Genomic DNA, 25634 nt, shown 5'->3' on the forward strand with positions numbered 1-25634 from the left:
TCCCACTTCTTTCCCTTCCCCCGCTCTCTCTAAGAAATCCAGGAATGCCATGCCTCTGGTCTTTGCCAAGATGTACTTGCCACATGCAGAACACTTGTGTGCAGGATTTGGCGTGCAACGTGTTGCAGTTTTGGCAAAGAAGATTCAGAACTTATGGGAAATGCCCTACAGTTCTGGAAAAGAATACCATATTATTTATTAACCTAGAGTGCCCTCTGAAAGCTTCAAAGTGCTTTACAGAAAAGAAAATTGCAGCCAGCACATTATTTAATACAAAAACTTGCATTAGCTTACAGATTTAAATTACTCAAACGAGGGGGAAATATTTCTCACAGCAATATTCGTTCAGTCTTGTTGTGCAGCACATTTCAGATTGAGCAGATTATTAACAAAAATGCATAGTAAGTATCTAGCACAGCATCTTTTTGAGGAAGATGCCTAAAAACTGTCATTTCTTGACTTCTGGAGCCAGCTTTTTCAAGCTGAGTGTGTATCTGGAGTCCCAGCTGTGCACGCTCCTTGTGCATACCCAGGCTTCCCTGTGCTGAGCCAGGAATGTCTGTCTGTACTGCACTCTGTACAGTTTGGCATCTCTCTGATTTGGCTGAATTTTTGGAGAGGCAATGAGTGTCCTACCCTCAACAGCAGCCACTACCAAAGTTTTTGGGAGGGGCATGATAATAATCCATTTTCAGTGTAACACTCCTCCAGCCTCGCCCAATATGGGCTCCAGACCCCAACCTGTGGTCAGACCAGCGTTGGATGCCCACTGATCAGACCTATCCTCCAGGAGTTCCTCCAATCCACTTTTAACTTATTTAGCCTCTTGGGTTCTACTGTGAGTGACCTTTGATCACATTGGGTGATTCTGTGCTCCACAACCCCTCTGAGCAACCTGTGCCAGTGTCTCACAGCAAACAACCCTTTCTTAACATCTACTTTGAATCTCCCCTCTGCTACTTTAAACCCATTCCTCCTCATCCTGTCATTACAAGACCTTGTCAAGAGTCCCTCCCCAGCCTTCCTGTAGGCCCTTTTCAGATACTGGAAGGCCACTCCAAGATCTCCTCCAAGCCTTCCCTTCTCCAGGCTGCAGAGCCCCAACTCTTGTAGCCTGTCCTCATAGCAGAGCTGCTGCAGGCCTCTGATCTTCAAAATGTGAACATTACAGAACTGTGTAACTTCTACAACAAGAGGCCACATTCTGCTGGAGAAGAGAGCTCCACTGAGGATTAACTGCTGCATAAAATCATACTAAAAAATATGTTTGAGGAAAAAACCCCAACCCACAATGGAAGTGTTTGGGCATTCCCGTCTGGAAGAAGAAAAGCTTTTATGTTACTCACAATGTAGTTTGTATTTTGCATTGTGCTACCAAAGCAATGCTTCAACTGAAATGAAGCCAAAGTTCTAATTGATCAAAAAGAGCACCTCAGGAAATTTTGAAATTTCCCAGTTTTATTTTTACTTTGAATGCAGACAGCTTTTTTTAATTCCCTGCTAATTGTAATATTCATGCTCTGCACATTTGTTTTAGATGAAGAGCAAGCCTGGCTGCCAGAGCTGCTCACTATTTGCATATCCCTGCAAGTTTGCAGCAGCTATAGGCTGTATGCAGTCTGGGAGTGTATGGACCTTCTTCTCTGCCAAAAGTATGCCAGTTGGAAAAATGAACCTTTAGGATACAAGTCTAAGAAAGATGGAGTGATAAAGGACCTGGGAAACAGCAGTTTTGTTTGTACCTTAATGAGCTGTGGGTATTAAAAATGGGTTTCCCCTTTTTGTTGTTGTTGTAATTGCATATCATTCAGTGCAAAGACAGGGTGCCTGTATTCCTACTCTGTAATTTATCCAGGTGTTCCTTAGAGATGAAAATCCTTCCCATGGCAGTGTCGTTGTGCTTCAGCTCAGTGAGGTATTACTGATTTTGTAGGCATAGGAACTTCTTACATTCCACAGAAGTTTTGTTCCTTGTTTCATATGCAACATCAAATTAAAGCAACCAGCTTAAAATAAAGAACTGCTTCACCCTTTTTTTTTGTGTGTTGAGAAGAGAGCTTTTCACTGAAACCAAATTAAGGTATTCTGTAGATGTTCTGTTACTTTTAAAGCAGAGCAGTATTTCTGTGGACACCTGGAAAGGAAGTGTCACTTCTGTATTCAGCAAAACGTTCTTTGTATTCCTAGACATTTTACAGAGCAAATAAATTCCAAGTAACAGTTTGCTTGGCTTGGGTTTAGTACTTGCACATAAAATTCAGGTTTCCTTTTTCTTCATAACTAATACCTGCCACTTCATTTGCCACGAATGGCAGAAGGTAAAGGTCCTCATCCAGTTGTGTTCTTACAAAAGCAGAAGACAATACCACTTTGATGGCTGCCGGGCATTAGGCTTGGACCATGTCCTGAAGAGGAACATGGCATTTTAGTGATTTTCTGTGTCTGCTCTAATCATTGTCTCTTGAACCTCTCTATTCAAATGCATTTTTGATACACTAATACCATACCGGGCCAATGGGCAACATTATTGTGCAACCAGCAAGCCTAATGCCAAACATTATACCCACCTGAGGAGAAAGCCTTGCTGTGTCTCCAGAGTCAGACTTGTGCAGAGTTGCAGTGAACTCACCTGTGTATAAGATGCTTTGTTGTTTCCAGCAACTGTAGAAGAGCAGAGGAGTTGTCCATTTTGTGAAGGGGAAAACACTGGGATTGCTTGGAAGCTTTTGGGAGTGGAAAAAGCTTTCAGAGCAAGAAGCATCAGTACAACACATCTGTGTGATCTTCTGGATAGAAAAGTCTGATGCCCTGCAGCAGTTTCTGAGTTTAAAGGTCTAGCTGTCCTGGTGCCTGAAAGAAGACAAGAGAGTAGCACTGAGTATGAATAATGGCAGTGTGACAAAAAGAGTCTTGGAATGTTAACTAATGTCTCTCCTGCTAAAGCTTTCAAATAAAAGCTTGGCCATAGCTAACCTGTGGGTTCTTCCCACCAAAGGATGAAACTGGTGGTGGATTCCACTATGTAGATGCTGTAACATAAAATCATAGAATGATCTGGGTTGGAAGGGGCCATAAAGATCATCTGATTCTAAAACCCCTGCCTTGAACAGGGACACCTTCCACTAGTGCAAGTGACTCAAAGCCCCATCCAACCTGGCCTTGACCACTTTCAGTGAGGGGGCTTTCACAGCCTCTCTGAGCGGCTTGTTCCAGTGTCTCACCACTCTCACACTGAAGAATTTCCTCTTTGTCTCTAACTTAAATCTCCCCTCTTTCCTTTTGAAACTGTTACCCCTCACCCTATCACTGCATTCCCTGATAAAGAGTCTCTCCTTGTCTTTCCTGTAGGCCCCCTTTAAGTACTAGAAGGCTGCTGTAAGGTCTCCCTGGAGCCTTTTCTTCTCCATACTTATAATGAAGATATAAACCCCTGCTCCTCTGGACCCAGGAGGAATTAAATGTAAAAACAGACTTCCTTTTTAAATGTTTCTTTTTTTCCCCTGCAGCTCTAGGCACCTTCCCAACAGTCAGCAGTTAGCTCCAAAAGCACTCACAGCTTTCTGTGTCAGGACCATGCTTTCCTGGAAAGGCAGAGTCTGCCCTTTGCTGGGTTGACACCTCTCTCCCCAGTGCAGACTGGGAGATCTGCACAGAAAGGATGGCACCCGTGTGCACATCACTGGGTAAATAGCTTTGGAGACTTGGTCCTGCTTGTGGGCAGGAGCAATGTCAGCTGGAGTAGATGATTTTGAAGAAACGTGGCTGTGACTTTCCTTGGGAAAAGTTTGGCAGCCTTCCCTCTGCTTTCCCACGCTGCTTTGCATCCTGCCCCAACCAACTGGTTGGTGTACCTGTGTGGGCCTCAGTGCTCAAGGGTAGCTGTGACAAGACGTCACCGCCTTGCCAAATGCTGCTGAGCAGCCATGCTCTGGATCTTGGCACTCTCCTACTGCAGGAGTTGGCACAACCAGTAGGGGGTTTAATTTAAACCATTTGCCAAGTTTCTTTCTCACACCTCTACCTGGGCCTGTGCTAAAGACCTCGTAGCCCTGGGAGGCATGTGAAAGAGAAGAAATAACTAGGCTTTGAGTGCAAGACAAGGTTTGCAGGCCACTGCTCAGAAAAGAGGCCAAGGAAAGCCAGGAGGTTCAGGCCTGAGAGGGACCAGGGAAGGCCTGGGAAGGTGCTGTATGAGGAATGCCTGAGAGAGCTGGGGATGTTCAGCCTTGAGAAAATAAACCTTGTCACCATGTTCCAGTACTTACAAGGTGGCTGTAAAGAAGATGGAGACTGCCTTTTTTAACGAGGAGTCACATGGAAAAGATGAGGGGCAGTGGGTACAAGGCAGTCCTGAGGGCAGTCTGATCAGACGTGAGAGGAAGGTTTTTCACAACAAGGACAATCAGCCGCTGGAATAATCTCCCCTGGGAAGCGGTTTTGGACCAAATGATTCTTGAGAACCCTTCCAACCTGGCATTCTGTGACTGCAGAAGTAAACAAGGCACCATGTGGCACACCACAATTCACAAGGCACAAGAAAAATGAGTCCCAGAGAGCCCCACCACTTGCTATAAACAGCATTAGCAGAATCAAACACCTCCCACATCCTCCCAGGGAATATCAGATGGGATTTTAGGTACAGAAATTACTAGAGCATGTCCCAGACATTATAAGGTCAGGAGAACCTCCTCACTGCTTTGCACAGTAGCAGTTGTGCCCTTCCAGCTGCATATCAGGAGGAGCCTGATAGTTTGTGTTAATGCCTTAACTTTCTGGTTCTGCAGTGGGACTGCTGCCACTGTTTGCACTTTGATTACCATGTTTGTCAGTGGTGCCTTTCTGAAAAGAAAGTCACATTTTGTGCAGTTGCACAGGAGGCTGTATTTTCACCTGTGAGGAGAAAGGAATTATGCTGTTAATGAACTTGAAGAAAGTGCTATAGGGCAGCTGCACAAGGCAGTGAGGTTACCGAAGCCAGCAGAGCCAGCTGTTGGGATGCCCCGTGCAGGGCGAGGAGAGGACTCACTGTCTTTAATATCCGCTTTGGTCTTCAAAATAGGCTGATTGTTTAACCCTGTTCGCACCGAAACTCACAGGCTGACACTTGGCAGCCCTTCCCACTGCCTGATGTGGCCTGCAGGAGCGCTCGGAGCTTATTAAGCCTGAAGTCCCTGGCCGAAGACAACAACTCGCACGTCCCCGTCCCTCGGAGCAGATGCACAGAAGTATTTGCTAGCGCAGTTGCTGCTTTTGCGGAGCTGTCCTGTGGGATGCCGTAAGCATCCTGACAACTGGCTGAACTTCTCTCGCTCCCGCAGGTGTGGCTCAATAGAACAGCAGCCTGTGCTGCTGGAGGCAGGCAGGGCTCGACTGCCCCGGGTCTGCTGCTCAGCCTCCCGGGGGCACTGCTGGCTGCTCACCGCTCGGGCAGGGTTTCATCCCCTACCGCCGCAGGGGAGCGAGACCCTCCTGGGTTCAGAAGGGAAATCCTCCTGCGCCCCATTGCCATCGCAGTTGCCACAGTAGCAAACCAGCCTTTCTCAGCAGTGGAAAGGGGAACTTCTGACATCTCTCAGGTCTTTGCTGGTTGCAGAACAACTCGCGCTGATGTTAATAAACACCCCAGTGACCGAGCGCCAGCCCCACAGCCCCGAGGAGTCCAGCCCAGCTCCTGAAGGGACATTCCTCCTAGCACAGGGAGAGCAGCCGTGTCTCCTCCATAGAGCACAATGATCCTATGTGGTGGCAGTGACTCCTGAGCACTGTCCCGGAGTACAGAAGCCACCAGGCAAAGCTCTTTCTCTCACCGTGAAGTCACTTCTGGTTTCTAAAGAAGCTAGCGTGGTTTGGATGCTCTGAATGAAGGACAGAGGCTTCAGTGGTGTTTTACCCAGTACTGGCCATGGACTGAATGTTAGTGAGTCAGAGCAGCACAGCAGAGGCTCAGGATTTCCAAACGGGCTTTTCTCTTGGTGTGTCTTGGGGGTTTATTGCCACTGCTAATCTCTTCCACCAACCGGAATTTCCCAATGCTTCCTTTTCTGGTAAGCTGTATCATGTGTGTGGTGTCCACCACAGGAGACCTGAGGGGCGAAGGGCAAGAGAGGGACACAGCCTCTGGCTTTGTTTTCTGGACTAAAGCCATACTCCAGAATTACACAGCAGTGCTGTTCTGCTCATGGATTGATTAAAGATACCATGGGCCAGGGGAGAAGTAGGAGACAGTAAGAGGACAGTGCAGGAGGAGCTACAGACACAGATATTTAAATGAACTGCATAGAAAGAGAATTCTGCAGCATCTGAAAGCCAGGATTAAAACTCTGAAGTATTCCTTCTGAATTTGCACTTTTACATATACAGCATGGCTGAGTTAGAGCCCAAAGACAGAAGCATGCAGACACAGGACAGTAAGGCTGATTTTACAGATCTTTTGATCCTACAATCTGTTTTCTCCAGGGGCAAGGTCTAGCTTCTAGGAAAATAAAGGTGCAACACAAAAGTGCTTTCTGCTAGGATAAGACAGCACTGAATTGCAGTGTACAATTCCAAATGTGCTGAGCTCCTGGTATTTAGAACTGGTGCCTGGCTGACCTCTGCTCTGGAGGATTTCAGTGTCACTCTTGTCTTGCCATTTATTGGAAGCCAAACCCACCACCCTGGGGAAGCAGGTAGCTTTTCAGACTGTCTTTCCAAAAGCACATTCAGTGTAATTATGGGCTAGGATGTACTAGAACTAAGGTGCTAATTCATCCCCAGACTGAAGCACGTTTATCTGCACATCATCTGAGGATTCTGTGAAGGAGAGCAACACACAGGCAGCAGACATTTCGTCTTGCAAAGCCATCAGGATGCAAACCAAACCATTCAGAGGGAATGGAGAAACCCTTTAGCCCCAGCATGTTTAATGAAAGCTGAATGCAAGGTGCATTTTTTCCACACTGTGGTCTCCCTGTCTGCAGCAGTGTGGCAAAGCTCAGAGCAGCAAATCTTCCCTTGCCAAAGGAAGCCTTTTGTAAACCAGAATAAATACAAGTAGAGACTGGAGCCTCATTTTGTCTTGGACTTGCCTTGTTTCCCCACAGGTCTCCTCTAGTTCATTGGTCTTGATACTCAAAAGCAGATCCTGATAATCCTGGGTAGGGCGAGATTAGGTTTTGAATACAGAAGAAAAGAGAGGTCAGAGTGCAGCCTTGATACAAAGAACCAACCCCCTCCCCAATCCTGTGCAACTGTATAAAAGCCTTAAGTAGTCCTGAACAAGGAGTTGCCCCTGTTCCATCTGTAATGTGTGACAGAAGATGTAGAAGATAGTTGAGAGTGCAGCTTGCCAAAGCTTCTGCCATGAAACAGCAGAAGCAAAGCTCTCTTTTAAGATGATTGGGCAAACACAAGCCTAAAAGGCTTCAGTGTAGTGAGGCTTTGTGGTGGCAAGTGGCCTTCAGCCACAAAATGGGTGGGATGGCAGCCTGGGCTGGGTTCATGTGCACCTCCAAGCACTGGCCCAAGTCACAGCACTGCTTGTTCGCTAGAAATGGGCGTAGCTAACACTCAGACACAGGCCACGGTAACCGCAGAACGACCTGCAGGTTTCAATGCTGGTGATTACAGCACAAGCCAAACACTAAACCTAGTAAGACAACCAGACTGGAAACAGTGTGAAGAAGAGACAGAGACAGTAAAAATGGAAACTTTTCCCCTGTGAATAGAAAAAAATAATAATGAGAGGCTGATGAACAGAAGAAGTCTTACTAGTCTCAAGAAGCTGCCCCTTGACTGATAACTTGCTACTTAGCACCGGACTCTGAGTACCTTGCTGTATAGGGTTAACACTCCTGGGGGAGTGACCCTGAACCTGACCCTAGGGGTCTCGGCCCCTCCTCAGGGGTGGGCCACACTCCAGGTGATGGTTAGCCCACTCCCCCCACTTCCTGTGGTATAAAAGACAGGAGTTCTCCTGTCTCTTCCTCTTTTCGCCCTCTTGCTCACTACCTGCGTTCATGACCGCACACACACACTGATACTGTATACCAGCCACGAGGCAGAGACACCATCACACTACTCGGGTTGTATCCATCCCTGTTTTGTATTTTGCTGTTTTCCCTTCCTCATCCTTTGTAAACTCCCCTACCTCCAATCCCTTTTTTCTAAGTTATTGTTAAACTTTTCCTTTTTAACTTCCAAATCGAGTGAGATTGATTTATTGGGGTGTCCCTACCTTTTATCTCTCTCCCTGTCTTTTGGGGAAAGGAGGGGGAGGAGGGGGGGGCACTCTATAAACTCTATAAATTCTATAAATTGTCATTGGGTCTACCAAATTTATAAGAGTCTCTGGGAACTTGCATTTGAACCCAAGACACTTGCCCACAACAGGCTGCTTCATTACTGTAGATGTTGCTCATTTGCATCCATTCTCTCTGTTAGACTTCAATTTGGTTGTTTGCATTTGACTTTGCAGAGAAGCCCCCAACGTAAATGCATTAGCGAGTGATCTGCTCTGCCGGCAGGACTCGGGCTTGTCAGCGCAATGGGAGGATCTCAGCTGCACAACCCCAGTGAAAGTTGCCTCCTGCCAATCTGCCACATGCTAAATAACAGTGAATTGCTTAATTAATGTAGCACATGCAAACTGCACTATAGGTAGCTGGAAACACCGTCGTACATAAGCAACAATGCCTTGTCCTTTAACTGTGTGGCCTAGATTTTATCTGTTCTCAGAGCTGCTCTGTGCACACCCCTTGTAAATGTCCCTATTTTGCTCTACAGAAAGTACTTCTGGTTAACTGTTTTGGTAGTCTCATTTCAATTCCCTGTTTCTAGAAAGGCTCAGGCACATGTTTAATGCATGAATACTTTCAGGGAAGTCAACAGGAAAATCTGTATCTTTAAAGCTAAGGGTGTGCACACATCTTACAACATCAAACTGGACTTTACATCTATACCTAAAGCTTTTCTCCAGCTGTGTCTGCCAGAACAGATATAACTGAACCAGATTTCTATCACTAGTCCCTTATTCCTCCACCTGGAAACCTGAAGCCCACTGTTAACTGTACAATCCTTAAATATGGCTGTCTTCCTCCTTCCTACCTCTTTCCCCAAACAGTCAGAACGTGGGCCATGAAAAACCCATGGTGGTGCCTAGGGAAATGCAGGTGCACGGCGGTTGCTGGTGGCTGGAGGAGAAAGATGGGGCACGCTGACAAGTGCTGTGGTCTGCCTCTGTGATGCAGAGGCCTGCAGTGGTATCCACCCGCTCACTGCATGGAGTCCCACGTCCTGTTCACAGACTGTGATGGCTACCACTCACTTCCACCTCATGCAAAATCCATGACCTAAGCACCTCCCCAGTTCTCCTCGGGCCCCCATAGCTTGTAGCCCCTTCCCATCAAACACATCAGTCACGCCGATGGCTTAGGGCCACAGTAGTCTGTTCCACTCGGAAGAACAGACAACAGTTTGTATTAATTTGTGTCGTGGAGGGGGGAAAAGCAGCTACATTTTCCCTATCTCAGTTCCATTTTATGGCAAGGATGGGCCCAGTCTAAGACTCAACAGAGTGGCAAAGTACGCTCAGTAGAAAAGCACAACTGCTGCCTACATAACACTAAACTAGCGAGGAGAAAGAACTTCTTCTGCCTGGTGATTGCATTCCCTCCCACACTCAAAGAAGCCAAGAGGAGTCTCCTGTGGCTTCAGCCAGGGAATGGGAGACAAGCACTGGGCTGCTCTTGGCTCAGCTCGGCTTTTTGTTTGTGTTGGACTCATGGTGACACTCCCCTCATCAGATCCAAAGTCCTACAAGCAATTTGTTTTCAATTACAGAAGAAAAGGCAATGCTTTCTGACTAGCACACACGCTGGGGAAGGCTGCCCTGCTGGCAAACCCACCGGCTGTCCTTGTGCTTCAGCTTGGGTGCTGTAGGTCCCATGGCTCCCACCCGAGTTCCAGGCACATCAGAGAGACACAAACACAAGCCATCCAACCTTTTGCTATATGCCAGTTTGGCAACTGCAGCCCCCAGTTCTCAGCCTTCCTGGGCCCTACCAGAGCCCCGTGGACACGGAGAGCTGCTCACGCAGGCCAGCCTGCCAGAGGGGTGTCTCGATTTGTCATGCTCGTGTAATAAATCCATGTACTGCTTTTAGCTGGGGTTAGTCAGCAAACTCCTACTCACACATTTCTCATACGGTAGGTCACGCTTCCCAGCTGCATTTGTGTGAGTGTGGTTTGTGCCTGTGGCCTTACCTTCACTGCAGGAGGGGCAGGGAGATGAGGTTGGGTTTACTGCTCTATCAATTCTCTTGTGACTCATAGCCAGTAAAGACCAAAGTTTCCTACCCATGGTGAAAAGCTATTGGACATGTTGTCTTGCACACCATGCTGTAGGAAAGGGATCTTGTTCTCCAAGCAATTGTCCAGACCTGGATGCAAGTGGACGAGCAACAGAGCTGCACTTCACTTGCAGTCTCTCTGCCACCCCCAATACCTGTCCAGAGGGTGCATGCAGAGAGGCTCTTTGTGCCAGAGCAGTCTGTGACACCTTCCCACTGAGCTGTGGGAGATCTCATCTGTCCTTCTAGGCAAAGGGGTTGTTGCAGTAAGCAGCAATGGCATCTCTGGGACTGCCCTGGCAGGGTGTGTGGGAGGGCTATCACTGATTATCAGCACCAGCAAAGGTACCATTGCAGCTCTCTGTAGCCCCCTGCCCCCACTCAAACCACTGCACTCAAGGGAGAGAGTTTGTGCGTGTTCTGCAGCAGGGCCAGGAGCAAGGGGGTGGCAGCAGAGGTCTCCTGGGCACTACTCCACCCAGGCTCTGCCTGATGAACTGTAAAATCTCCAAGGCTGTGTGCTCAGCCTGCCTCGTCCAGCTGTAAGAGGTCTTTCAGCTGTGGAACCATTTCTCAGAGGAAGTGTCTACCCAGGAATTAATGTCTCTAAGAACTAATCATTGGGTAAACTGTACAAACAGGCCCTGGAGTGCCTCTTCACTACTCTGGTTTTTGGGCTCAAAACAGACCAAGCAGGCAAGAAGATTTTCAAAGGACTGTCTGTCTGGGCAAGGGATGATTCAGGTGATTCAGTGATTTTCTCTCTCAGTCTGAAGAGACAGAAAGGCCCATAGTGACCATCTGGGGAGAAATTTATAGCTTATTAATAAAAAAAAAAAGGGGGGGGGAAGGAAAGAAAGAAAGACTAAAGGAAATTCTAGGCCAGATCATAGATTCTAGGCTGCCATCCAATGTCAGGGAATGTTTCCCTCCCAGCAGGGGACTCAGGCTAAAAGGTTATTTAATACTTTCTGGTTGGTCTTGTGTTTGGAATAACTGCCTTAAATGATTGGTTTTGGCCTGAGAAGCTGTTTGCTTACCTGGCACCTGAACCTCAGTGATAAACTTTAATGTCCTCCTCTGAGTATTCGCACAGCACACAAAGGAGGCCTCGTGCAGTCTCACTAGCTATAAATTTGACCTCTTTATAAGTATATATATATTTTTATTTTTTTAAATCAGATGTTGCTCATTATCTTTTCCCAACACTGTCTATCTGTCAACATCCAAAAGTTTTAAGAGCCCTGCTTAAGCCTGTCTCTGCTCCATTGATGGAATATCCTTTAATATTTAATAGCTCCGACTTGCACTTCTAAAAGTCCTAATTAATCTCACTAGATACAAACTGGCACAAAATGGCACAAGTGAGAATAGCTCCATCCTTCCTCACAGCTATCCTGTGCCAGTTCATCTTGGAGCATGTAATGATTTACTGTAATAGTTTTAGGCCCGTAATGGGGCCAATAACTGGCATCTGGAAGCTGTGAGGCTCTTTCCCAATGGATGCCATTCACATATAGTTATTTAATTAATTAACAGCTCCACTAGCACAAGCCAGTGAAGGCTCCATTAAACTTTTTTTTTTGGGAGTCTCTTCCAAAGTAAGAACATATGCTGCACGCTGCTTTTCCCTGGGAGAGTGCTTAATGCTGCAACCTGTTTATCTTATGCCTGATTTTCAGATTCCACCTTAGCCAGCTGCTTTTTGCTCGCCTTCAGGATTCAGCAGAGAGGCAACTCCGCAGGAGCGGTGCAGTAACATTCTACCTGGATGTGCTCATTCCCACGCAGGTGCCAGCCCCCTGCAATGGCTGCCTGCCTGCTCCATGCTCTTCCCAGACCTCACATGTGGTGCACTCTCACTTGCCCATGTCTCTGCCGATGAAAATTAATAAACAATGATTAAAACAATCAAACAAACAAAAAACCACAACAAATCGAGGTGTGGAGTTCATCTGGAGTAAGCAAAATATCAGTGGGATATGGCCAGCAGGACAAGAGAGGTTATTCTGACCCTGTACTCAGCACTGGTCAGACCACACCTTGAGTACTGTGTCCAGTTCTGGGCTCCTCAATTCAAGAGAGATGTTGAGGTACTGGAAAGTGTCCAGAGAAGGGCAACAAAGCTGGTGAGGGGCCTGGAGCACAGCCCTGTGAGGAGAGGCTGAGGGAGCTGGGGGTGTGCAGCCTGCAGCAGAGGAGGCTGAAGGGAGGCTGTAGCCAGGTGGGTTTGGGCTCTTCTGCCAGGCACCCAGCAACAGAACAAGGGGACACAGCCTCAAATTGTGCCAGGGGAGGTCTAGGCTGGATGTTAGGAGGAAGCTGTTGGCAGAGAGAGTGATTGGCATTGGAATGGGCTGCCCAGGGAGATGGTGGAGTCACTGTCCCTGGAGGTGTTGAAGCCAAGCCTGGCTGGGGCACTTAGTGCCATGGTCTGGTTGACTGGATAGGGCTGGGTGCTAGGTTGGGCTGGCTGAGCTTGGAGGTCTCTTCCAACCTGTTTGATTCTATGATTCTATGAAATTGGAGGGTGTTGGTCAAGTTTGTGAAAAGCATTTGGGAGGCCAGTGCCATCTGAAGTGTGGAAAAGCTATAAGCAAAGCCAGCACAGATGGGCTTGGTCTGGTTACAGTGCCAAAGGAGGCACCGTCCCTGGGGGTCTTCAAGAAAAGACTGGATGAGGCACTCAGTGCCATGGTCTAGTTGACTGGCTAGGGCTGGGTGATAGGTTGGACTCGATGATCTTGGAGGTCTCTTCCAACCTGGTTGATTCTATGATTCTATGATTCTATGATTCTATGATTCTATGATACTGCCCATGCGATGAGGATTCCTACTCCTGAGGTGCAATTAATGCAAGGTTCTAACGGGTGCTGGTCTGCAGCAGCACGAAGAACACATCACTAAGCCTCCCTCGTTCTGCAGGGAGCTGGAGGAGGAGGTGAGAGTGGCTTTCCTTGCACTGCCCGGGCAGCAGGTGTGCAGTGTGCAGCTCCAGCAGGCCTTAGCCAAGGAGCTGCCCCACAGGGACACAGCAGACAAAACATGGGAGACCCTCTGGCAGGCCAGGAATGCCGTTTAACAACGACTGGCTGAAGTAAGCACTGCTACCATGGCAAGGCACAGGGGTCCTGGATCATGATATGTAGGACATGTTACAAGTTACATAATGCTTGGTGCAGAATCCTTTTCTCTCCTCTGGCTGCAGTGTGTTGTAGTTCCTTCTCCTGCTCTCCCTGCCACCAGCACCCAGCACAGCCTCCTGCCTGCAAGGCTCTTACCGTGGCGTGCTGCAAGGCTCTGGCAAAAAGCAGTGCCCTGGAGCGCTAGAGCTCTCCAGCCAGAGCCTTAGTCCTGTCACCTACCCTGGAATGGCCGAGGGCTGTCAGACACCCGGGGGGAGGGCAGCAAGGGATCATGTTGACACTCCTGTGAGAGAGGTGTCAGGTTTGCTTTGCCCAGTGCCAGGCATGGATAAGTGAAGAGACCTTTTTAACTTTCACAGTTCATGCTCTTGCCTAGGTAGAGCCTCAGGTGAGTCTGTAAAGTTTGGCACACAGCTCACTACCAAGTCCACCTGAGCCTCTGAACCTGCTCTTCGGCCTAAACACCCTAAGGTCACCAGCCTCTCAGGGCACCACCTCAGTGGTAGAGTCTTCCTCCTTACAAAAGGTAATGGTACTCCTTACTGCTTCTCAGACAGAGCAGGGACTGCAAAGCAAGTGGTTGCCACCTTTGGGGAGTTGCCTGATGGTAAAAGCACCCTCCAGAAGTGGTGCATGTACTGAGTGCCTCTCCTGCAGGAGGACATTGAAACAAGCTTCTCCGGCTTCCTCAGCAGCACCTCCCCCGCTATGGTAACACTCTCCAGGGCAGGAGGGAGGAGGCAGACTCTGTCACAAGCCCCCGAAGCAGAGGCCACATCTCAGGCTCTTTCCTCCTCGGGCAGTGCCATAACCAAGAGGCCATGCAAGGTCAACTCAGTTAACTTCACACCGAAGTAGCCAGATACCCTGAGGTCTGACATAGACAGCATAGAAACAGGCATTTCCTGTCCTGAAAGGAGACAGATATCTTTCCTGAGTTCCTTTACCTTTCCACCAGCTGTATGTGGATCCTGGGGTGACTAACACAGTCTTTGAAGTCCAGTTGTTCAATATCCAAATCAGGGCAGAGGAGTTCCCCCTCTACTCCCTCCATCCCTTTCCTGTCTTCTCTTTCTATCTCAGTAAGCCTTTCACGTTGCCACAGCTCTAACAGGAAGACCTGGGAGCACACAGTAACCCTAATCCCCTGCAAAACAATCAACACTTCGGGGCAAGAAGGCTCAGCAGGGAGCTGTGGGCTCAAACCATCCCCTGTGACCCAGCAAAAGTTCTGTGACCCAGCGACCCCTCAGCAGAGGAGGCTCATGATGTACAGTTTCCTTTCCCAGGTTATTTTAATGGACAAGACTGACCACTTCTTTGTTCTTTGCAACAGATGCTACAGACACCTTTCTTCTGCAAAGAAGTGTAAAAAGATTATTAATCAATATGGTAATGAATAGCCTGTGGATGCTTTGTGCTTTTGTGGAAAGCAAAGCAACTACAGTCCCCTTTAACCACCTTTCTATTGCTCTACTACTCCAATGAGTTTAGGATTTAGGCAGAATATTACTCAGCTTCAAGCTTTAGAAGTGTCCCACAGTAGCAGTGATATCAGCTTTCTTGATTAGAGTTCATTTACAGCTGAATTTTCTCAAGGTGGAATGAAGGTTAAGAACAAATAACAGCAATTTAAAGTAAAACTCCTCTAATAGATTTTGTGGCTAAACTGAAACCAAACAGCAGAAAATATGAAGCCCTCGTATCTAAAGTTACACTTAAGCTCCAAACAGGTTCCAATTAGAAAGTGCACTCTGTAGCAAGTACATTCCCTGGCAGAGTTTATTTCATGAGAAAAATCCATATTCTATTGCAAGTGCCAAGCAAAAAGTTTGACCAGCTACAGTCATAAATCTTGACCTCTGCAAAGTCACAGCCAAGTCTAAAGTCCCAATGTGGGACTTCTGTGAGCTGTCTCCCTCCTCATCCAGCCTTTAGAGCAGCATTCTGCTCCTTTCCCAAGTTTGCAAACACAGATTGAATTTCTGAGAGCATGGAGAGGTGCTTTGATTCTCTGCTGTTCACCACCTGGGGGCCGGCTGGGACGGGAAGGCGATGGCGTGATTCTCTGTCCCCAGTCGTGTGGCTGGAGGATCAGCGAGCCTCACTAAAACCATACGACACAACTTTCACTGGACATATGCCATAGAACGTGAAAACACTCAAAGGATTAGCAGCAATCAGGGGATATCTCTCTAGCTGTGCACACACAGCAAATCTACAAAGCAGGGATTAGAGATATAGGATATGAACCTGCATGGAAAACAACTGCAGTGGAGCCAGAAATGCGATCATAAGAGAAAAGTCATTGCTGTGTTGGTAACATTTTATACAAACCCTTGTGTTACAGGATGGCAGCAATATGTAGGGTCCTGCAACAAGAGGTCAGTCACAACGCGCTGGATTTGTACACACTGCTCTTAAAAAAAGGGTCCATGCCCTGAAGCTTGCTGTCCGAGAGCTATTTCTTGCAAGTGCATCCACGTGGCTGCAGTGTCCATGTGCGGAAATCCAGTCCCAGGCATTAGCCCCAAATGCTTATTTAAACAAGAAACATCTTCCGATGCTCATCACTAAAATAAAACACCCTTACTGTGAATCTGACCAAGAACCATCCACTCCCTAGCTGGCCTTACTTCAGCACCCTCTTATCTGGGAAGTTTTCTCTAATGTCAAACCTAAATTACATCGGCTACAAACGAAGCTGCTTCCCTCTCTCCCTGTCCCCCGGCGGTCACGGGGACAGATTTATCACCGTCCTCCTTACAATAAACTTTAACATATTGTGAGATTTTTATCGTGGCTCTTCTTTAGACTCTGCTGTTCCCAGACTAAACAAACAACTCTTTCAGCATTTCCCCCTAGGTTGTTCCTTCCACGCCTCTGATATTTCTAGTGTCTCTCCCTCCTGGACCATCTCCAGTTTCTCTGTATTTTTCTTACAGTGCAGTGCCCAAAACTGGACACTGTATTCCAGCGGAGGCCCTCCCCGTGCCAAGTGGAGTGGAATAATTATCTCCTATGTCTTAGGTTGCAGTCACACATCCTGTTCTGCCTGCAGCTGAGCTGGGTGAAAAGAAATAAACTTTTCACCCACTCCAGCTGCTTATCACCACTCCTCAGCTGCAGGCTCTCCCCATCCCCCGGTCCAGCAGCATAACTGCCATAGAATCGCAGTCTAAATCTGCTGGAATGATCCAGCCTGGAGTCAATCATTTGGGTAACAGCTCTCTTTTAACCATCAGTGTAACAGACCTAGGTAAGGCTGAGGTAGAAGCAGCTATGGAGAAGCTGAAAGCTGAGGTGGGAGGAGTTGGCCAGTGGGATTACAGACAGCAGCTTTCACTGCTGGAGTAGCTGCAGTTAGAAAAGGGCATCTGATATTTTCCTTTTCTTCAGCCTTAGTCCCCTTGGATGCTGCTGCCCAGCCAGGAGGTCCTCTTTTTGCTTATCTCATCCCAAAGTGCAGCATTTTACACTTACTCATCAGTCTGATTTTGTAACATTTTCCCCACCATCAATGCCATTCCAAATACAGATTTTGATGTCTCAAGTAAAACCACCCCAAATAGAGGTATTTTGTGATAATTCCAGACACCCAAGACAGTTATAAACAGGAGAAAGAGAACAGTGAGGTCTAGCTGCAATGACATCCTTGTGTGACAGCAAACCCTCCTTCACAGCCATCACCTACAGGTTCTCATCCGCTTCTGCAGCCACCTTAGGGTGACAGTGTTTTGCATCTGCTCAAGCTCTACACAGAGCAGGGTCATGAGGCTTACCAGTGTCATATCATGAATGTCTATTGCTTTCCCTTGCTTGCTCCACACCCAACAGGACACCACCTGAGCTTCTCATGCTGGCAGGAGAAATACAACCACATGTCTTGGAAAAAAAATACTGTACTGATTAGACTGGAGATGAGAATTTCTGTTCCTGATCTGCAAATACATGATTGAGGCCTGAGTTGGCTGCTGATCAGCCTTGCAAATCCTCTGCACAACAGAATGTTTAGTCCTCTGGGGAAAGGGAAAACAACAAGGCAAAGATACTCTTTGTCACAGAACAGCACAAGCTGAGGACTAAAGGCATTTCTATACCAACCAGGACCACCAGACACAGTGAGGCCACTCAGGGAAGCAAATGTCAGACTCCTTCCCACAGCTGATGTTCCATTTTGCTGTTTAGACAGAATTATGCTCGTTTTGGTTTATTGCCTCCAGCTCTGGGTATACCTTCATCCCACCCTTTCTTTATCCGTGCATCCTTTCCCTATCCATCCACATTCCTTGTTTTTCTCCTTCATGTCTCCTTTCCATCTCTTTCCATTGAAAAAGCTTCCTTCTTGTTTTCTCAGGCTCCCCTCTGCCACCTCTCCATTCTCCTCCTGGCACCACAGCAAGCCCCTATTAGCTGCCTGCATGCACTGCTCTGCCTGGGCACAGCTGTCATGAGTCTGTTCATGCTACAAACCTTGTCTACTTTCTCAGGCTCTTTGGAAGTGGAGGGCTAGGTAGCATGAGCTGATGGCAGGATGAAGTAATAGGAGTAGAGATGAGGTGAAGTTCTTGTTCTGGCTTGAACACAGACTGCCAATCATGCCATAATAGATGGTGGTTCTAGGCAGGGAACAGCTTTTCAGCCCACCGAAATTAGAGCGTTAAATGGAATTTCCTCTATGAGCTAATCAGTATTTGAACCCATTTCTCTGGAGATAAAAGGCACAGCTCAATCTCCTGGTTTGAGAGGTCATCTGGAATACAAATCAACTTTCATGGATTCATTTGAAACGTTTTTATGTAAGGGAATTTTTGTGGGTTTTTTTAATCTGCTTGTTAGTGCCCTGTGCCTAAACTGGAGCTGTGAGGTGACTTTTTCTCACTAGAGGCTAAATAAAGTACTGTACTGTTTGGATAAACGTCCTAAGCTTTGCCAGAAGGCTGGCAATGAAAGAGGTTGGCAGGAGACAGGCACCGTCTCTGTTCTGTATCACGGAAGTAAGCCCAAGGCCGCTGGCCAGTGCCTCCCATCCGCGGGAATGCGACCAATTAACGCGCAGATGATGTCAGTGGATGGCAAAAGCACTTCCCTCGCAGCTCTCCCTGCCCTGCCAGCTCCAACCTTCAGTGTATTTTCCTCAGTCTGGTCCATGTACTGTAATAACTAAGTCAACTGGAAAAAATATTGAAGAAAAGACTGAGGAAAAACAGAGTGTAGGGGCAGCTGGAGCCAGCAAAGAAGGCACACTGAGAGCTATAAAGAAGCTTTGTGCAGCAGCTTCTCTCAACTTCAGGATATTTAGTTCCACAGGAGTTGGAGAAGATGGGTAATAAGATGGCCTTTATTTAAGGGATAACCCTTGTAGTCTCAGCTGCATAAAGATCAGTCTTTGGGTATGTGGAAACAGTGCTGGCAGTATCTCTCTTTCAGGACCTCCTGCTGCTCGCTCTGTTGAATGGCCTTGGTCCAGCTAGAGAGGGGAAAAAAAGTCTTCCATCCCCAGAAAAGTCATCAGTCTGCAGGAAAGAGGTGATGAAAAGAGGCTGCAAGCGCTGAAGTGAAGCAGTAATTTACAGAAGGATACACGACCACAGCACTCAGGTGCCTGCTCAGGAACAGAGCCCAGGCCTGCTAATCCTCAGCGTGAGGAGTGCTTGCTGCGCTTCCTCGCCCCACGCACGCAGCGCCCCGACACTGGCCAGCAGGGCACGTCCCTTGGCCCCGGGCACACGCACTGCCAGGGGCAGGGGCACGGAGCAACAGCCTGAGCATGACACGAGGCTGCTCCAGCGCCCCGACACAGGCCAGCAGGGCACGTCCCTTGGCCCCGGGCACACGCACTGCCCAGGGCAGGGGCACGGAGCAACAGCCTGGCATGACACGAGGCTGCTCCAGCGCCCCGACACAGGCCAGCAGGGCACGTCCCTTGGCCCCGGGCACACGCACTGCCCAGGGCAGGGGCACGGAGCAACAGCCTGAGCATGACACGAGGCTGCTCCAGCGCCCCGACACAGGCCAGCAGGGCACGTCCCTTGGCCCCGGGCACACGCACTGCCCAGGGCAAGGGCACGGAGCAACAGCCTGAGCATGACACGAGGCTGCTCCAAGATCAAGCTGGGGAAGCAAGGGATGTGGCCAGGCTCAGGCCTAACAGCAGCATCACCCAGACAAGGACCCAGGGTGAGGGCCAGAGCAAAGGCAGTTCCTGAGCGAAGCAGTCAACCCTCGATGAGGCTTCTCCCAACTCCTCACCACTTCCTTTCCCAGCAGCCCGCTCCCAGATTGCAGCTGCAGCACATCCAAGCTAGCCCACAGCACCTTCAGCCAAACTATTGGAGACAGGAGGAGGTTTTGCAGAGAGAGACTGTCAGTGTATCTGGGGGCCACAGCCACCTCCACACAGCAACTCAGCTATGAGTCCAGATAGCCAAAAGGCTTTGTGCAGTTCAGGAGTACATCCTCACCTGCAAATCATAGAATCATAGAATCACAGAATGGTTTAGGTTGGAAGGGACCTCAAAGCTCAGCCAGTTCCAGCCCCCTGCCTATGGCAGGGACACCTCCCACCAGAACAGGTCGCTTAGGACCTCATTCAACCTGCAATGCTGATTGTGCATATATGCAAACCCCAGCTGGTCTTGTGTTACTGTGAATCAGTGTAAGCATTGTGGAGTACACCTAAGTTCTGACATTTTATAGCTGGTAGGGAACAGCCAAGCTTTGAGGATGGGTGGGAAGAAGCAGCAGTCTTACAGGCATTCAGCAGAATGTCCCAGGGACCAATGTGTTAAACTGAACAAAAAATGAGCTTAGAATTTTACTTGGAAAGAAATTAAAAATAAAATTGCCTTGAATGCCTCACAAGGGAAGGACACTCAAAGTGTTCTGTTGTGCTAGGCAAGCCAGCAAATGTTCACACTTCCTTTTAACCACAGTCACCTGCACACAGTTAGTGAACATTTTTCTACTCTCATCATTTTGCTCCCAAGCCTATGCTTTTCTGTTCTTCCTCCATTACAAAGCTGGCTTTACATCGTGTCTCAAGTCTGATATGACAGAGATGAAGACTAAAAAGATGCCAGATTGTTGGTGGGGGCTCTGGCTGACTGGGACATTGCTGGTAGCTGGAACGTGCTAAGACTAAGGGGACAGCAAAGGAGCCCAAGTGTTTCAGATGCAATTGGAAGGTTCCAAGGGACTTCATCTCTGCCTTGTGAAACACTCTGCAGCTTTTCCAACTGGTAAAATGTAAAGTGACACTAAGTGCAATAAGCTACTTTATAATTCAGCTACAACTATCTTCAAGAACCACACGACTGAATTATAAATTGTTTAATGAAATAAAAGTTCTTCTTGTTCTAGAAGGGTTTTCTTTTTAATGGCTACTTCAGACTCTCAGTTAAATATATTGTGACCAATGTAATTATCATTTGCCTGTATCTCAGAATTGTCTAATCAAGAACTAGTGGTCTGAGTACTTAATATGCATAAACACAGTGCTATTGGACTCCTTGTGGATTTCATCTTCCATTCCACTCACCAGGAATACAAAAAGTGTGGACACAAGGGCTAGACATAAGGGTCTTGGAATAAGCACAGGGTCAAATATCTGAAGCATGTTTGGGCAAATTTTGCTGCAGGAGGGCAAATGAAGTGAAGAAAAAAAAGGAAACCAAGCAGACCTACCTACTTTTAGAACAGGAGTTTGCTCTTGTAATGAAGGGGATTACGTCATGTTTGTCTGCAGTAGCAAAGGACTGAACTTGGTGACCTCAGATATCCCTTCCAGCTCCATGGGGACACAGATATAATTTCACTGAGCACAAAAGAAACACCTGATCCCACTTCATTCTCCCACTGAACCAAACAATGCAGGCTGTCTGTGGGCAGGAGAAGCAATTTAGGTATTGACTGCTTTTTTAGAAAGGTAGTTAGAGCATTGTCTCTACTCCTTAACCTTTGGATTTAGGTAACTTAGTTCCAGAGGTGCCAAAGGGAGCTCTGCCTAACCACTATCACTGTCTAATCCTCAAGGGGCCCTTCTGCTCAGCTGGAAAGCCTCATCAGTCTCCCACATAAGCTCTTCTGCAGCCTAGATTTAGGCCAAATCCTACTTGAAGAATCACTGGAAGGACATACTCAGAAGATACTGGCAAATGCTAGGAGAAACAGTGATGAAGGTGAAATCTCTCCCCATCTTTTCATAACAGTCTGGATCCAGGCTCAAGAAGCAGGAAAAGTGCACTGGGGGCTCTGCTTCTTTCTCAAAAGGAGAGTGAACCCAGCTCAGTTTGGCACCTCACAGAAAATGTTTCTCCAGGGCCAAGAGTCCAAAGGACAGCAGTTCCTATGAGCTGCCCTGAGGCAAGGGCTGGAGCTTGGAGGAGAGAAAGGGAGCAAAGCAAGTGCAGCATTTAGCCCTGGCTACATCCTACCAACACCTCCTTCACCAAGCCAGCTTTTTAACTCCCTCTCTGCACACCTAGATAGCCCAGCTTGTCCTGCCAGATCGAGTCTCATCATTCCAGCTGCTGCAATGACTAATAAGGACCTAAATTAGGTGGTCTTTTTTCCTGAGCTCAGTTCCCTAACCCAACTTCCCTGGTATAAGGTGACTTGCAATTAGCAGCACTGTGACTAACTGGATAATAACAGCTCCAGGTTGTGATGTATTTCAAAATGCCACTGAGCTTTACAGTGCACTACTTTCCCCTGCAGATTGAAGAAACAGCATCCACCAACCCTATGCACCAGGTGTGTCTGCTGGCAGGGTTAATTCACCACAAATACTGCTTCCCCCTCTGTGGACGCCATCTCACTCGGGATGCAACAATCACACTGTGATGCCCATTCCCCAGAGTAGCTGGTGTTCAGCAGAATACAATACTCCTTCTTTGGTATTCTGCATTGCTACTTCTGTATTGCCATTTTGGGAAGAAATGGGTGTATGGGCTGCCTGCAGAAGCTCAGCAAGAGCTGTTGTTCCTGCTGAGTTCCTGCAGGCAATGTGGAACAAGCAGGCATCAGAGCCTCTCTCTCTCTCTCTTGCAGAGGCAAGATCCATCCCAACAGCTCCTGTATGTATGCAATGCATTTGGCTGCACTCTACCATCCCCCTAACTTCAAGCACTCCAAAAGCTAATGCAAGGTGGATTCAGAGGTGCCCATTTAAGTTGTCTCCTGTTTCTTTTTCCACTCTGATTTTTAATTCTGTCAGCACAGGCAGGTGCAGACAGATGTGAGCTCACCCTGCCCATACTCCAAGCCAACCAGAATTGTGCCAGCCCCTGTCTAGGAGCCACAGAGTTATATTAGCATGGCTCCGTTCCCAACTAATATGCCTGCTGAGAAGGCACAGGTAGAAGCAGCTTACGTCTGTCTGTACAGAGAATGACAGGCTTGCCCCGGGAAGCTGAGGACCTCTCCTGAACAGATTTTTCTTACCTATGGATACAGGCAGGCAAGCAAAGGGCTCTGAACAGTACAGGAAATGCCCTGTTCTCTTTCTTTGAAACTGCCACGGACCAGCGCAGCAGAGGCACAAGGAAGGGTAGAAGAGCAGCCAAGACGCTGGGGAGCTGGCTGCCTCCTTACCTCTGCTCTGGCCCTCCCAGTCCAGATTGTCTGTGTTTACCTCCCCTTCCTTGAGGGAAATGGAGCATAACGTGCACTTTCCTAATGCAGTTTTGGCCAGCAGCTATTGCTTGAAAGCTTTATGGTGGTCTGACATTAAAAAATGATAAATCTGTTAAAAAAGGTAACACTTTTCTAGAACAGTCACACATGATATCCTATTTTGATAGAAGGCGAACTGTACCAGCAGCCTTCAGCCCATATGTAGGGATGCCAAAGAAAAAGAATCCTTTTCAAAAGAAATGCCTGGCTGCTAGTGAAAAGTTTCCTCTCTGATCTGCTGTGTATCAATATGGTTACTCAAGGCTGTTTCTGTTGCAATATATAAATGCATTCATTGTTTCTTTGTGCAATAGCTACTTGGCTCACCATGCTGAGGTGTAATTTCCAATGTTTGCCATCAGGTAGAGAATGTCCAGAGAAAAAAGTTCAGTGCCAATGTGCCCAGTAGTGTGAGAAAGATAAGGAGAATTAGGAAAGCAGCTAGTTCTGAATTTGGGCTACCTTCAGGTAACAAGCTTCTGGCTGAATTTGTATTTGGTAATCAAAAGCCAACAGCCACATCTGCTTCCCTATTCTAAAGCACACATCAGCTTCACAACCCAAACCCATCTCTCTGTTGTCTGGGGTTCCTTGTTTAGTTGGTTGGGCTTGGTGGTGGTTTTCTTCCCTTTCTCTCTAAGCACTATAATTCAATAGCAGCATTTGGTGGAATGGGAATGACAGACAATTCTCACAAACTAAATGAACTTCATGAAGAAGATGCTAGGACTGTTTGGAAAAGCAGTGTGTTATCCTGAGATCCAGTTATCTCTGACAGATATTCAGTGTTTTGGTAGCTGAAGGGGACTTTCTATTGTAATCTGTCTACATACAACCCTGTAGAGAAATTGAAATGAATAAAAAGAAACAGCTAAAATCTTGTCCTTGAAAACAATCAAAAGTAGAAATTGCACTTGCTGGATGTTTTCTTTCTGCATCTGAATGGGTCAGCATGAAAGAAGGAGCACCTGGAACAAAACCAGTCACTATATCATTATGATTCCAGAGGCTGCAGATATCCTGTTGGGTGTCCTTGGGAAAGTCCATACTGAAAAGAGTGCCCTATGCTGAGATGCTTGAAAAATGACTTGGGTTGTGGCATGCAACAAATATCTATTCATTAGATTTTTGCAATTGTGACCCAGCCCTTCATCTTGCGTAAGACCTATAAAAAAGGCTGGGTGACTATAAATGTGTCCCTTCAAGCAAATTATGGAAGACATTATAGGAGGACTGGTTTCTAGCCAGATTTTCCAGCTTAATGAATTCCTTTCAAGGATGTGTTAAAGCCCCATTGAGACCAATGGTGACTATCCTTGGACTCCTCTAGGAAGATTTTATAAGGGGTCCTGACTATTGTATTCTTCCTTTTCTTCTATTTTCAGAGAGCAGTTAGGAAATAATTTGAAATGGTAGTGCTACAGCTCAAACACTTTTCACTGTGACAACTGACCTATCTGATCCATGAAGTGTCAGCAAAAGACTCTTGAGCAGATTCAGTTTTATTATGGTACCAGTTAGCATGAAAATTATTACAATTTGTGTGCTGTCTGCTCTGGAAGAGATAAATTAAATATTTCCCTGCATCTTTCCTGCACTTTAAACCCCCATTCACTTCATTAATGCACAGACCTGGTCTTCCACTGTGTTTCTGCAGACACATACCATCAACCAGGTTGGAAGAGACCTCCAAGCTCATCCAGTCCAACCTAGCACCCAGCCCTATCAAATCAACCAGACCATGGCACTAAGTGCCCCAGCCAGGCTTGGCTTCAACACCTCCAGGCACGGTGACTCCACCACCTCCCTGGGCAGCCCATTCCAATGCCAATCACTCTCTCTGTTCTTTTTCTTCTGTATTTCCCATAGTCACCAGTTATTACTTTAGAAAAGTGTTTGAGCTACTACTTTCACAGGCTCAGAAAATCATCACCTCAAATCAATGGGTAGCTGAGCACTTACATATGGACATCACTGTACATAGATAGGGAACAAGAATGTTAAAAGTCAAGGAAGACTTTGCTCAGATGAAATACCTGTAGGTACCTTATATTTATGATACTTCTTGCAGCAAGAGGACTTCCATCTACATACTCACTATGTTATCAGCTGGTTTCATGTGCTTTCTCTTTCTCCATTAACACAGAGAGAGAAAAATAATGATCTGTAGTGTTTCTCTAGAGAGGGAGGCACAACTCTAGAGAATGGTTCGGTGTCACAGAAACCATTGCTTCAATCAATCCTGCCCAGGATGTCAGAATGGCGGAGGAAATGAGAACCAGAAATTCTGAAGTATATGGCAAGAATCTACTAAGGACAATGAATTGGAAAAAGAGAAATATTTCATCTGGGAAGAACAAGGAACCGGGCAATGGAGGGAAAATGGTAAAGAGAATTGTGTATAATATGCAGACAGAAAAGCTGGGAGGTGAATGAACAGAATTCTGGAAAACAAAAAACATCAGCTGAAAAATTCATCATGATT

The 25634-nt window shown here is 47.2% G+C and overlaps 1 protein-coding gene across 1 annotated transcript in view; it reads right to left on the minus strand.

The window, feature by feature from the left end:
- Positions 1-25634, minus strand: part of ACTR3B (actin related protein 3B) — a 101540-nt gene that overhangs the window by 59917 nt on the left and 15989 nt on the right. Inside the window, exon 2 of the mRNA XM_064162858.1 lies at positions 2630-2850. Within this exon, the coding sequence (XP_064018928.1) occupies positions 2630-2688 (59 nt within the window). The 5' untranslated portion in view covers positions 2689-2850. The remainder of the gene's footprint in view (positions 1-2629; positions 2851-25634) is intronic.

Source organism: Pogoniulus pusillus, chromosome 23, assembly GCF_015220805.1.
Source record: "Pogoniulus pusillus isolate bPogPus1 chromosome 23, bPogPus1.pri, whole genome shotgun sequence".
NCBI lineage: Eukaryota > Metazoa > Chordata > Aves > Piciformes > Lybiidae > Pogoniulus > Pogoniulus pusillus.